Source organism: Coregonus clupeaformis, chromosome 36 (assembly GCF_020615455.1).
Source record: "Coregonus clupeaformis isolate EN_2021a chromosome 36, ASM2061545v1, whole genome shotgun sequence".
Taxonomy (NCBI): domain Eukaryota; kingdom Metazoa; phylum Chordata; class Actinopteri; order Salmoniformes; family Salmonidae; genus Coregonus; species Coregonus clupeaformis.
Genome location: NC_059227.1, coordinates 33,099,831 through 33,113,784, shown reverse-complemented (window position 1 = coordinate 33,113,784; position 13,954 = coordinate 33,099,831). Strand labels below are relative to the sequence as shown.

At 43.5% G+C, this 13,954-nt stretch overlaps 2 protein-coding genes across 2 annotated transcripts; one reads left to right on the top strand and one right to left on the bottom strand.

Moving 5' to 3' along the window:
- On the bottom strand, positions 1-7,333 carry LOC121552265 (protein disulfide-isomerase A6). The gene is made up of 12 exons (XM_041865042.1): positions 7,228-7,333; positions 6,593-6,734; positions 6,334-6,391; positions 5,792-5,918; positions 4,063-4,169; positions 3,485-3,733; positions 3,090-3,230; positions 2,791-2,875; positions 2,417-2,489; positions 1,991-2,149; positions 1,599-1,695; positions 1-1,149 (listed from the first exon to the last, which is right to left on the bottom strand). Exons 1-12 carry the CDS (start codon positions 7,244-7,246, stop codon positions 1,078-1,080), a joined length of 1,329 nt encoding a protein of 442 aa, XP_041720976.1. The 5' UTR covers positions 7,247-7,333; the 3' UTR covers positions 1-1,077.
- A 2,420-nt stretch (positions 7,334-9,753) lies between these two features.
- LOC121552443 (potassium voltage-gated channel subfamily F member 1-like) lies at positions 9,754-12,874 on the top strand. The gene has a single exon (XM_041865380.1). The coding sequence runs from the start codon at positions 10,505-10,507 to the stop codon at positions 11,978-11,980; it is 1,476 nt and encodes a 491-aa protein (XP_041721314.1). The 5' UTR covers positions 9,754-10,504; the 3' UTR covers positions 11,981-12,874.
- The last annotated feature ends 1,080 nt before the right edge of the window (positions 12,875-13,954 follow it).

Here is a 13,954-nt window from a genome sequence, read left to right as displayed (position 1 = left end):
TGTTGTTTTTATTCTCTTTATTTTTTTAACAAAAATGTCATTTTGTTTTCACTCAATCAAAATAAAAAGTTGTGTAAGAATAATCTACACAAGAAGTCCCATATTATTCCCCTTTGTCCTGCACAGACACAATGTAAAATCACATGTTCTCACCCACAGAATAAAAAATAAAAAAACGACAACTAAATCAGAAAATATAATGTTATGCAGGTCTGTAAGGCGAAGTCATAGAGTTAGATAGAGAATTCTAGGATGGATAGAACCTGTTTTAACATGGACAGCGCCATTGAGGGCTTCCACCATTTTAAAGTAGTCAACTGGGTGGGACTTCCTATGGGTTAAGGAAGGATCACATGATTCCATCCGGGTCATCAGGAGGGATCAGCCAATGAATTACACTCTTGAGCAAACATTCCATATCTGCATGTGGCAGTAAATCGCCAACTTTGGCTTTATACCGGATCAAACAAAACATTACGTAGCAGTTCACCTTTTCAGCTTGTTTACCAACTCATAGAAGTAGAAGAAAATGGACTTCTTCAATATGGAGATTGCCTCAATGGCGCTGCCTGTGCGCTCAGACGCCATAATGGGACATATATAAAGATGATATCTCTATCATTCTCTATGGGCGAAGTCTACTGCAGACCATGCCTCCCCACTTCACTTGACAGACAGACGGAGATGATGTGAGAAGCTGCATGTCTCTCTGGCCCTGTTCAAATACTTCCGAAATGTATCTCTTTCCTTCACTTCTACCTACCTTCCTCCCTTCCTTTAAATAATCACAGATCTGAATTGGTTTGATTGCTAAAATTGGCTGGTAACCTTGCTTTCACCTCTCCAATCACCTATAGATATGTGCTCTATCAAGGTAACAAAGGAGGAAGGATACTTTTCTGAATTATTCAAACAGGGCCATGCTCTTAATTTCTTCTGGGGTACTTCAGTAACAGGGCGACCCAATCTACACCTTGTTCCATGGGAGAGGAGAGAAGGGTAGCGCCAAGTTAGACCAGACAGACAAGATGCCGTCCAACCGGATCCGTCTGGATCGGCCCTCCCGGAAAGCTGGGCTCACAACTCTTCCCTCCCAGTGTCGTCATCCAGATCCACGTCACTCAGGTCGTAGTCATCCTCCACGGGAAGCTGGGGATGAAAGAGGAGAGAGAGGTAAGGACTGGCCAGACAATACAAAACATGGGTCGTGGTCATTAGCGCACACCGTTGCAAACTATAGCAAAACATTTTGCAACAGAAAAACGTTTTTTCAATTAATACAATAATTTCTTATTGGACAATATCAGATAATGCCGTTTCAGTCCGTTTGGTTTCTAGTCAATACTGCCCTGTGATGTATTCAGTGAGTCAAAACTATTCTCCCTGACATATCATATCTGTTCTACACTATACATTTATATCTGGACGTTTGGTGATGTTTTGTAACGTTACATACTCCTGAACAGGCCCCAGGCAAGACTTGTCTAAAGCCATTCTTCACCATTTCAAAAGAAGCTCAAGTCACCTCGTTCAGCCAAAACTGTATTATGGTAGGAGGATGTCCGCATCCCATCCACCCTGTGACCACTCCCACTTACCTCTCCATCTTTGCCGTCCCAGGCCTCAACTGAGTTGATCTTAGGCAAAGCCCCGCCCCCAACGGTAGCAGTGGAGCCGCGGCCTACAGACAGATCCCTGGGCGAGAGAGGGAGAGAGAGAAAGAAGATACACCTCAGAATGCTACTGTGGACATACTGTATACTGATTGGCTGTTCACAAGGACCTTAAATCAGCTAGGAGCAAAAGCCTTCAGATCCAGTATCTCTCCAGGAAGAGAGTTGGGTATGGATAGCGTCCCAAATGGCACCCTATTCACTTTATAATGCACTACTTTTGACCAGAGCCCATAGTGAATAGGGTGCAATTGGGACGCATCCATGGTCTACTCTATACTGTGTAAAGCACTAAATGAGTAGACAGCGCCCCCTACCTGAGGAACTCGTGAATGCCGGTCTCGCTGAATGAACCCTTGAGCAGGGCGAACTTCATCTTGCGGGCGTTGATGGCTGCCATGGCAGGGTAGCCGAACCCTCCGATGCCCAGCGACGCCTCCAGCTCCATCTGAGCACCAGCCTCAGTCCACAGCCAGCTAGATAGATAGAGATAAAGAGAGATAGAGAGAGAGAAAGAGAGATTACTTAGTGCTAATCAAATTAAACTAATAAGTTCTATTGGGTTGAGTTGATCTAGCCGCAGTCCGAGATCAAAATCATTCAGTCAGACAGTTTGAAAAATCGACAGCACTGACTAATCTACAAATCCTTTGAGTACTTCTTTAGGATACAATCATTTGTAAAATCAGTCAGTGTGCTCAGTCGGTGATGCGCTCAAACACAGCCTCTTTCTATATACTGACCCCCACGTCTTCTTCTTGTACTTCTCTGCCATCTTCATCATCACCTCCAGGTAGCTGTTCCTGCCTGCTGCACCTGGAACAAGGCAAGAGGAAGGAAAGGGACTGGTCAGTCTTGTACAGATCCAAAATGGCCGATCAATGCGCCGTCATGAGGTACAACGACTAAATACCATATCAAATAGCCTGAGAATATAAGCATAAATTAGTTAGCAGAGTAAACTGGTCAGAACTAGCATAGTAAACTGGTCGGAACTGGTCCAAAGTGCCATAGTAAACTGGTCAGAACGGGTCCAAACTGGTGTAGTAAACTGGTCAGAACTGATCCAAACTGCCATAGTAAAGGTCCAAACTGGCATAGAGTAGTTCCATCTAACCTGTGTCCAGGATGTGTGGCAGCACAGCGATGACACAGAGCTGGTTGTCATCACAGGTCTTCTTCAGGACATCTGGGTTAAGGATCTGAGAGAGTCACACACACCATTCAGAATCTAACAGTCTGTCTGAAGAGAAACACTAAACTTCAAAGGAATATTATCTTCTAGTTCAAATATATTTGTTATTATGATTAACTTTGAGGGAGAGCATTAAAACAATATCTTGGAACCTTGTGGGTTACAATCATATTGTTTTTATGCTCTCAAACACACACACCCAGACACTGACACACACACACCTCGAGCAGTTCCGGAGGAGCGGCGTTGTCGGAGAACAGGTCCAGAGCGCGGGCGATGATGTCACCTCGGGTCCTCCCCCCCTGGTAGTCCTCAGGCTCCTCCCCCTTCTTGAAGATCTTAATAGTGGGGAATCCACGGACCTGCAGATACGGAAAGAGAAACGGGACAAACCTCAGTCCTGGGCCATGCTCGGTAGGCACACGTTGTGGGACGTTGCCGATAGAAATGTCCTGAATAGAGCAGACGCGATTCCTTTATTTCTATATATCAGAGAGGACTGTTTGTTCTACATGATATATTTCTATCTGAACGTTCTGATGTTGTGTGCAGGCAGACAGACATCTGTGGCGATGCTACACTGATAGTATCTGACTGGTGGGTGTTTCCTGCTCACCCCGTAGCGGCTGGCCAGACCCTGGTGAACAGTAGCGTCCACAGCTCCCAGGTGGACCTTGTCCTTGGTCTGCTCCTTGACGGCCGAGGCTGCAGCCGCCCACTCAGGCTCCAGGCTCTTGCAGTGGCCACACCAGGGGGCAAAGAACTCCACCAGCCACACTTCACCACTGTCCAGAACCAGCCGGTCAAAGTTGTCGTCGGTCAGCTCCACGACATTCTTCTTACTGTCCCCACCACCACCTCCACTCTGGAGAAAGACAACCACCAAGATACGTTTACTTAAGACGTACTGTATACACTCTGCTCAAAATGTTTAAACAAAAAGAGACTTGACACGATTCTGAAAACCCTGTAATATTTTTCAATTCTTTCAACACGTTACTAAATCTGGCAAAATGTATGTTGTAGGACACCAGACTCATGTTCAACAGGGTACAACGTAGCAAAACGTTTTGTGACGGAAAATAACAACCAGTGTTCTTGTTGATCAGGTAGTACTGGTAGTACCTCCATATATCACTTTAAACGTTTTGTCCATACTGAACATGACCCAGCCGAGGCGTCATTAGTAGTTACCTGTTTGCTGTAGTCAGAGCCACCCGACCTGCCACTCATCCTGTCCTTCACCAGAGTACGGAGAGCATTCAGGGCCCCGTCCACTATGGCCTGGCTACTACGCGCACCTGAGGGAGGGAGATTATTAAACACCATTAAAGCCCAGCAATCCCAACACATTGATGTATTGAGAGAATGATTTATTTCAGCTTTTATTTATTTCATCACATTCCCAGTGGGTCAGAAGTTCACATACACTCAATTAGTATTTGGTAGCATTGCCTTTAAATTGTTTGACTTGGGTCAAACATTTTGGGTAGCCACAATAAGTTGGGGGAATTTTGGCCCATTCCTCCTGACAGAGCTGGTGTAACTGAGTCAAGTTTGTAGGCCTCCTTGCTCGCACAAGCTTTTTCAGTTCTGCCCACAAATGTTCTATAGGATTGAGGTCAGGGCTTTGTGATGGCCACACCAATACCTTGACTTTGTTGTCCTTAAGCCATTTTGCCACAACTTTGGAAGTATGCTTGGGGTCATTGTCCATTTGGAAGACCCATTTGCGACCAAGCTTTAACTTCCTGACTGATGTCTTGAGATGCTGCTTCAATATATCCAAATAATTTTCCTTCCTCATGATGCCATCTATTTTGTGAAGTGCATCAGTCCCACCTGCAGCAAAGTACTCCCACAGCATGATGCTGCCACCCCCGTGCTTCATGGTTGGGATGGTGTTCTTCGGCTTGCAAACCGCCCCCCTTTTCCTCCAAACATAACGATGGTCATTATGGTCAAAAAGTTATATTTTTGTTTCATCAGACCAGAGGACATTTCTCCAAAAAGTACGATCTTTGTCCCCATGTGCAGTTGCAAACCGTAGTCTGGCTTTTTTATGGCGGTTTTGGAGCAGTGGCTTCTTCCTTGATGAGCTGCCTTTCAGGTTATGTCGATAAAGGACTTGTTTTACTGTGGATATAGATACTTTTGTACCTGTTTCCTCCAGCATCTTCACAAGGTCCTTTGCTGTTGTTCTGGGATTGATTTGCACTTTACGCACAAAAGTACGTTCATCTCTAGGAGACAGAACGTGTCTCCTTCCTGAGCGGTATGACGGCTGCGTGGTCTCATGGTGTTTATACTTGCGTACTATTGTTTGTACAGATGAACTTTGTACCTTCAGCCGTTTGGATATTGCTCCCATGGATGAACCAGACTTGTGGAGGTCTACAATTATTTTTCTGAGGTCTTGGCTGATTTCTTTTGATTTTCCCATGATGTCAAGCAAAGTGGCACTGGGTTTGAAGGTAGGCCTTGAAATACATCCACAGGTACACCTCCAATTGACTCAAATTATGTCAATTAGCCTATCAGAAGCTTCTAAAACCATGACATCATTTTCTGGAATTTTCCAAGCTGTTTAAAGGCAGAGTCAACTTAGTGTATGTAAACTTCTGACCCACTGGAATTGTGATACAGTGAATTATAAGTGAAATAATCTGTTGGAAAAATGATTTGTGTCATGCACGAAGTAGATATCCTAACCGACTTGCCAAAACTATAGTTTGTTAAAAAGAAATTTGTGGAGTGGTTGAAAAACGAGATTGAATGACTCCAACCTAAGTGTATGTAAACTTCCGACTTCAACTGTATATGTGGTAGGAATTGAGCCTGAGGATGAGGCTATTTTCTTTATGATTTCATATTGCAAGAGTCTAACTTTAAAGTCAGGGAAAGGCCCAGCTACTAGACATACCTTGGTAATCGTCGGGCTTGTTCTTATTGGCTCCAAAGATCTTGATGGTGGGGAAGCCTCTGACACCGTACTGACCGCCCAGGGACTTGTGCTGGTCGGCATCCACCGCACCGACCTTAACGATGCCCTGAGGGGGGAGAGAACAGCAAGAGGTTGCAGTCAATGTCACCACCATCATCATTACTATTGCCAGAAATAGTCATTGCATCCATCATTAGTATAGCTCATAGAGTGCTGGTGATCTCTTATTTGTTTTGTACTGAAAGCTAGAAAGATATAAACCCAGGCCATGACACTATGACAAGCAGTACCAATAAAAGATGCAGCTGCTTATTGTGAATGCAGTTATAGTGATCAACTGCTTAGAGTGATCCAATTGTCCTGCACAGATGTGATGGCTGCATGTGGAGTGCACTGCAGTAATGTGCACTTTATGTTGCTAGTGACATTATGCTTTAATAAAACAGCTCAAGTTGAATTAATATTGGTGTAATATAGTAATATAAGTGACATAACACTGTTATAACAGATCTATAGTTTACCTTCAAGGCTGTGGCTGTTTTCTTCCAGTCAGCAGTCAGGCTCTGGCAGTGTCCACACCTGTGGAGACAAACAGTTAGTCTTCCTGTTCCAAGCACCAGACTACCCACAGCCTTATATCGATCTGCATTAGCAGAGTGGAGTCTAAGCAAATATTGGGATAAGGAGATTTTATACAACACTAGCTACTTGGTGGCAATTTCACCATTGTGAGTAAGTTCTCAGTCTCTCATTGGGCCCCCAGCAGATTCAACCACTCACCAAGGAGCATAAAACTCGATGAGCCACAAGCTGTTGCTCTGAAGAACCTCCCGGTTGAAATTGGAGGGGTTCAGTTCAACGACATCATCGTTAGCAGAGTAGAAGCCCTGGGCCATCAAGAACAGGGAACAACCCAACACACCTGGTTGGAAAGACGAGGAGGAAAGGAGGAGGTGAGTGTGATGGGGGTGTGTGTGTACATTGTCATATTGCATAAGCAAACAAACACTGTCCAGGACCGTGTTGGAAGCTTGAAATTATGCATATCAGCAGAAAAAAATATAAAAAGTTGGCACATCAAGCCAAACTCCAGATGACAATTTAGCTAGTTAACTAGTTACAATCCAGGACCTATTTCATCAGTCATCAGGTTTGAATTTAGCTTGTCGTCTTTTAGCCATCTTGTCGTTCTCACTACTTAACTAGCCTCGGCCACGAATTATTAATATTGCTACAGTGAATCAAAATACAATCTGATTCATTAGCATGAACGTTTCCTAACTAGCAATTTTGGACACATCTTATGGCCACCATGACCTAACGTTAGCGAAATAGCTTTGTTCTTTTTAGAATGGCATTAACTTTAAACAAATATAATACTAGTAAATCTGAACAAGCTGTTTAAACTCTCTTACCAAGTAAAAGCCCTCTCATGATTCCAGCGGATCTCTGTACACCTCTCCAATGTCTTGTCCTGAGCAGCTCTGTTGCAGAAGAGGAACAGTGCTACAAAAAGAGAGGGCGACAAAAATTTTACCGTGGCCCAAGCCCATTGGCTCCCTGCCGGCTGTGCCGCGCCACGTCCAATCAGAACTCGCCGTGTAGTTTCCCCAACCAGTACAGGATGGCGTGTAAAAGAATCACAGGAAGATGTGTGGAGAGCTACAGCACGCAGTTTGGCTACATTCTATAGCGAAGAGCCAATATGCTGTCAGTCACGGCCGGCCCGCTCATTAGATTGACGAGGGCGGCATTTTCTGAGCTAAACTGGCAAAGACGCACCTTCAACAACAACACATAAAATCTATCATTATTCTGCACTAAAACAATGACAATTTCTGTCAACCAGTGGCATATGGGCTTTTTAGGTGAGCGCTGATGCCGCCCTTTGATAAGCAGTGCCCACTTTGTCAAAGGCAAAGGGCATTAAAATATGTTTTGCTTGCCCATTCCCAGCGCCTCTCCAGGGTGCTGTTGGAGAGATGGATCTCTGCAGTGCTCCACCAATGTTCCATCAAAAAAGTATAATTTATAAACTGGGTGGTTCAGCCCTGAATACTGATTGGCTGACAGCCGTGATATATCAGACCGTATACCACCAGTATGACAAAACATTTATTTGTACTGCTCTAATTACGTTGGTAACCAGTTTATAATAGCAATAAGGCACCTTGGGGGTATGTGGTATATGGCCAATATACCACAGCTAAGGTCTGTATCCAGGCACTCCGCTTTGCGTCGTATATAAGAACAGCCCTTAGCCGTGGTATATTGGCCATATACCACACCCCCTCTGGCCTTATTGCTTAAATAAATCATGTAGCAGATATAGGATATGGTAGAAAGAGTATGTGGCCTTTCTGTAGCCTACAGGCTGGAGATAAAATGTATGACAATGTAATGAGAAGGACACTTTTTACATTATGCAGGTTTCACCAATTATATAGCTAACCTAAATGGTGCTCAATTAAATAAAAAATGCAGCTGTCATGTTAACAAACAACATATCCTAAAAACAGGACAGGTCAAAGTAAAATGGACAATATGGAATGAACAATCACAACTGTTGTCCAGGAGTTTCACCCCATTGTCATGATCAGTGGTTTCAAGTTTGTATCTGTCAATTATTGACAAGCTGATCATAGTCAAAAAGAAAATACTTCTGCATTTCCCGCTGTGTAAACACATTGCAAACAGGCTCTCAATAACTGCTGATAAAGTTGGGTAGCTGATATTCAGAGCTTAAATAGCCAAATTGATTCGTCACAGGAATCAGGACTAGTAAATCAAATCAAATCAAATTGTATTTGTCACATACATGTGTTTAGCAGATGTTATAGCGGGTGTAGCAAAATGCGTGCGCTTCTAGCTCCAACAATGCAGTAATATCTAACAAGTAATATCTAACAATTTCACAACATATACCCAATACACACAAAACTAGTAAGGAATGGGATTTAAGAATGTATACATATAAAGCCAATGCAATGGCCTGTTTTACAAAAGGTTGGCCTACCACATGGATGGGCATTCATAACATTCCATTGGAGGCAGACATGGTAGGCTACACCCCAGTAAGCATGAGCCAACGTCTTTTGGATGTGTTTTTTTGGTCTTGTCCAGACGTCGTTTTTTGGTGTTTTACAAACGGTAGGCTTACCACATTAATGGGCATTCATCAAATTTAATTTCAGGCAACACTGTAGGCTACACCTCAGTAAGCACGGACCACCTTTTGGGCATCTTTTTTTGGTGCAGTTCCGGACCGGCCTTGATTTCCACATCCACAGACATTGGTTTTTGGTCTGGTCCAGACCAAATCTGAACGAATTATAGATGTCTATGTTTGGTTCAGATTTGGTGGGGTCCAGACAGGCCTTGATTTCTACGTCCACAGACATACATTTTTGGTCCGGTCCGGACCAAATCTGAACCAATCATAGATGTCTATGTTTGGTTGAGATTTTGTCCGGTCTGGACCAGCCTTGATTTGGCCCAAACATAGACATCTATAAATTACATATTTTCAACTTTCATTCAGAACCAAAAATGAGCCTGATTTCAACATCCGGAAAATATATATTTTCAACTCTGTAAAATATGTTTTTTCAACATCCGGAAAATAAGTATTTTCAAGTTTCGTTCAGAACCGAAAATTAACCTGATTTCAACATCCGGAAAATAGGTATTTTTTTACATCTGGAAAATATGCCTTTTCAACATCCTGGAAAATATGTATTTTAAACATATGGAAAATACCTTTTCACCTTTCATTCAGAACCTACATTTAACCTAACTTAAACATCTGGAAAATACGTCTTGTAGACGTCTTTTCAACTTCATTTTGCTTACTGGGACTATTCTACTTTTTTTTGGGGGGGCTGCATTTTTTGGTTTCCCCTATGGAAAAATGTCGTTTAATTACTAGTTACTCCCCAACACATTAATTCAACAAACCACTTTATGTGACTTGCAATGTGAACTCATTGTCGCTAGATGGAGACACTAAGCAATTATGCACACTTCGTTCCATAATATGACCATTATAGATCTCCTTTTTCACTACACCTGTGACAGATGTGCTTGTTGTTTTAACCTTGTGGTAGGCTACCGCCATGATGAAATAGACAAATGGTGTTGGACTGGTAATGGGGACAATATTTTCTGCCATTTCCATATGATATATGTCCGTTTCCTAAACATAATTTATTACAGCTCTCCTCCCACTTCCCCCACACCTCCCTGTTGCTCTCTGCCCCTGTTACTCCACTATTCATTAGCAGCCTCAGATTTATATTTGTTGTGATGCGTATTCTGCAAGAGTGCGCACTGATGCACAGTAGTCCAACTTTTAACAGCAGGCACAGAGGCGCTCTCTTGTTTTCTGGTGACGGACTAGTGGGAGAAGAGAAGACTGTTCATTCGGCATTGTTTGCTACAGCTCTACACAAAAGATACATGTAGATTTTTTTTCCCAGATTCGAATTAAGATTAGCCTATACGCCTATACGGTTGTGTCAAGAATTTAAGAAGATCTGAAAACTTTTCGTTTTCCTTTGATGTTCTGCAGTCTTTTACGCACGAAGTTTCCTACGCAAGTATCCTAGCCTAGACTAGTTTTATAATACAGGTCAACTTTATTCATTCAGTTCTTCTTGGAGTAAATCAACAATATAGGCTACACGGACAAGTATGTGGGGAATACCGAGGACGCGATATGCTGATGGCAATGGCTCCGAGGCCAGTGAGGAGACCGACATTGTCCTGAACATCGGTGGAGTAAAACAGGTGTTGTGTGGGGATGTGCTGAACCATTATCCGGAGACCCGACTAGCGGAACTGTGGAACAGCTCCAAGGGGTGTTTGGAGGACTTATCCTCGCTTTGCGACGACTATGACTCTGGGAAAGGTGAATTTTATTTTGACAGAGACCCGGACGCGTTTAAGTGTATAATTGAGCTGTATTACTACGGGGAGATACATATTAAACGGGGCATCTGTCCAATTTGTTTCGTAAAGGAGATGGAGTTCTGGAAAATCGACCTATATTTCCTGGACGATTGTTGTAAAGGCGACCTACAGGAGGCGGAGGACGAGCTTGCAGAGATTGCCGAGAAGGTTCAAACTATTCTGGTCGACCGAGAAGGGGACCCCTCTGCCAGGGGCTGGCAACGTTTCCAAATGTGCCTGTGGAAGCTTATGGAGAAACCGGAGTCGTCGCTGCCCGCACGCGTCATCGCCATAGTTTCTTTCCTCTTCATCCTCATCTCCTCCGTGGTGATGTGCGCGGGCACCATCCCTGACCTGCAGGTTGAGGACGCTGAGGGCAATCACATGGAACACCCGTTCTTGGAGGCCATCGAGACCGCGTGTATCGGCTGGTTCACCGTTGAATACGCCCTGCGCTTGATATCGTCCCCGAATAAAGTGAAGTTCGTCCTGTCCTTCATGAACATCATAGACTTCATGGCCATCATGCCCTTTTACGTGGTGCTGACTTTGACGTGTCTGGGCACGACTATGATGGAGCTGGCTAATGTGCAGCAGGCGGTGCAGGCGCTGCGCATCATGCGCATTGCGCGCATCTTCAAGCTGGCGCGCCACTCCTCCGGGCTGCAGACTCTCACCTCGGCCCTGAAAAGCAGCTTCAGCGAGCTGGGGATGCTGCTCATGTACATGGGCGTGGGCGTCTTCCTGTTTTCGGCGCTGGCCTACACCTTGGAGCAGAGCCACCCGGAGACTATGTTCACCAGCATCCCGCAGGCCCTTTGGTGGGCCGTCATCACAATGACCACCGTGGGTTATGGAGACATCTACCCCAAGACCACGCTGGGTCGGTGCAACGCGGCCGTCAGCTTCCTCTGCGGGGTGATTGCCATCGCTCTGCCCATACACCCTATCATCAACAACTTCGTCATCTTCTACAATAAGCAGCAGGTGTTGGAGATGGCGGCCAAACACGAGATCGAGCTGATGGCGCTGCGTTCCAGCGAGGCAGGTGCAGAGAAGACGCTGCCCCAGACGCAGCGCAGATCCGTCAGTGTCGCGGCCGGAGTGTGGGACAACGCCATGCGCTCCTGTCACAGTGACACCTACATTCCCCTGCTGAAAGACCACAGAGCAGGAGTACAAACCCCAAGCATGGACAGAAGCTTTGACAGTTCATAGCTGAGTCAAATCACCCCTCTTCACATCGCACAGCTTTAGTGGACCTACAGTATATACCCTAAAACATCCATTGCGAGATCACAAAAGATGATAAACTCACTATATAAAACATGGTGATCCATTGTAAAAAGTCTCAAAATATAAGGAAATTAGTGTCACTTTTCCAAAACACATGAACACATAATATGAAAAAGCATAGAAAGAAAATACAAAAAAGTATATGGGTGATGAAATAGTGTAAAACATATAAAATGAACTTTTACAATGTGGTTATTGTAAATATTGACCAAAGTGGTTGGTTCATGTTTACACTGGACCATTGATGTAGGACAAGAGTCTCCAACCTTTTCTAGCATGAGAGCTAATTTAAAAAAATGAAACCTGGCTAGTTACTAATTTTTTTATAGCTTTCAAATAGGCACATTCTTCTCTTCTCCTCTCCCCTGCATCTCTTCCTCGGGTCCTTGAAGAGAAAGTAGTGCACTATGTTTTCTGTCAATATACCTGGTAAAATAATGGTTATTAACAACTCTAAGCAGAGCCCTATAAAATCTGTGATTTCTAACCCAAATTATGTTTGACATTTTCCTAAATTATGTATTCTCAGTTGTATTTTTCCTGGTTTTAGATATTATTATTTTTGGTTCACTTTCAAAATTACAATTGTTCATGGAGAAACAACGAAATTAGATGTTCTGAGTCCATGTCAATGCTTAAATCACATCAAAATACAAGAAAACTAACACATTTGGATTTTTGAGTGTATTTCCCCTTTAATTGCGCATCTGGCCCTTTAATTGCTCATTTGCAAGTGAGGAATGTGCTGTCTAATGTGCTGGTCTAGTGATGGTTCTGTACTGCTACTGCTCATTTCATGGCAAAGTTAGCAAAAAACAAATAATAGATACAAATGATATACTAACTCATGATATACTTCTGCCAGGTACTTTAATTTGCAGTTAACATTTAACTGAGAAGGTTTTGGGGAAAGTCTTTCTGTCAACCCACAAGTGGCTAACCAGGGGTGGGATAATGTCAATGTTGCTTTGATTAGGTAGTAGCTGGGAGCTTGCAGTGTCTGATACTTGTGAGATTTGTTTATGACAGAATGCGGTGGAACACCTGAAAATTGCATGTACTTTCAGAATTGGTTGGCGAGCTACTCATAGGTGGGCTGCGAGCTACTTGTAGCCTGAGATCGACCTGTTGGAGACCCCTGGTGTAGGCCTATAGCCGAGGCTACTTGACAGTCATCTCGTCTGTGATTTCGTAAGGCCTAAGTGCTGCAAGAACAGTCACTCCTCCTCTTTACAACCTTTGACTGACAGTCATATGGGCCTAATCACTGGTGTATTGATAAGCTCGTAGAGCGGATCGACGTGGTGCTGCTGATTGAACAGCGCCACGTGCGACGCAGTCTGCTGCATGTGCATAAAATTATACAGTGCGTCCAATTTTCCTCTGTAAAAAAAGAATATTAAAAGTGATTTAACTGTTAATGTCTATTCTCTATTGCATTTTTTCTATAGGCACTACATGCTCCTACCTCTACAGAAACACATTTAAATATCCCACTGGGCACAGACATCAGTTCAACATCTAGTTTTGATTTACATTCGGTTGATATTTCATTGAACTCATCACATTACATTTTTTGGTTGAAATTACGTGGAAACACTGTTGATTCAACACATTTTTGCCCAGTGGGCTGTTATAATGTATAGCCTAATAAAATGAGATACAGTATCCCCAGACTTGTCAGCTGTGAATCTGTATTCATCTAACTAAAGTCATCATGCCTCAAAGAAAAGAGAATGCAGGGTATCACACCATTTAATCTTCATTGGTTTGCAATGCAGTGAGTATTGACATGAACATATAGTGCCACATCAAGAATAACCACAGATCTTGAAGAAGGCTTTAGAACAACTCTACCCATTCAATTTAAGTTTATGTTTAGTTCGTTAAATCTTC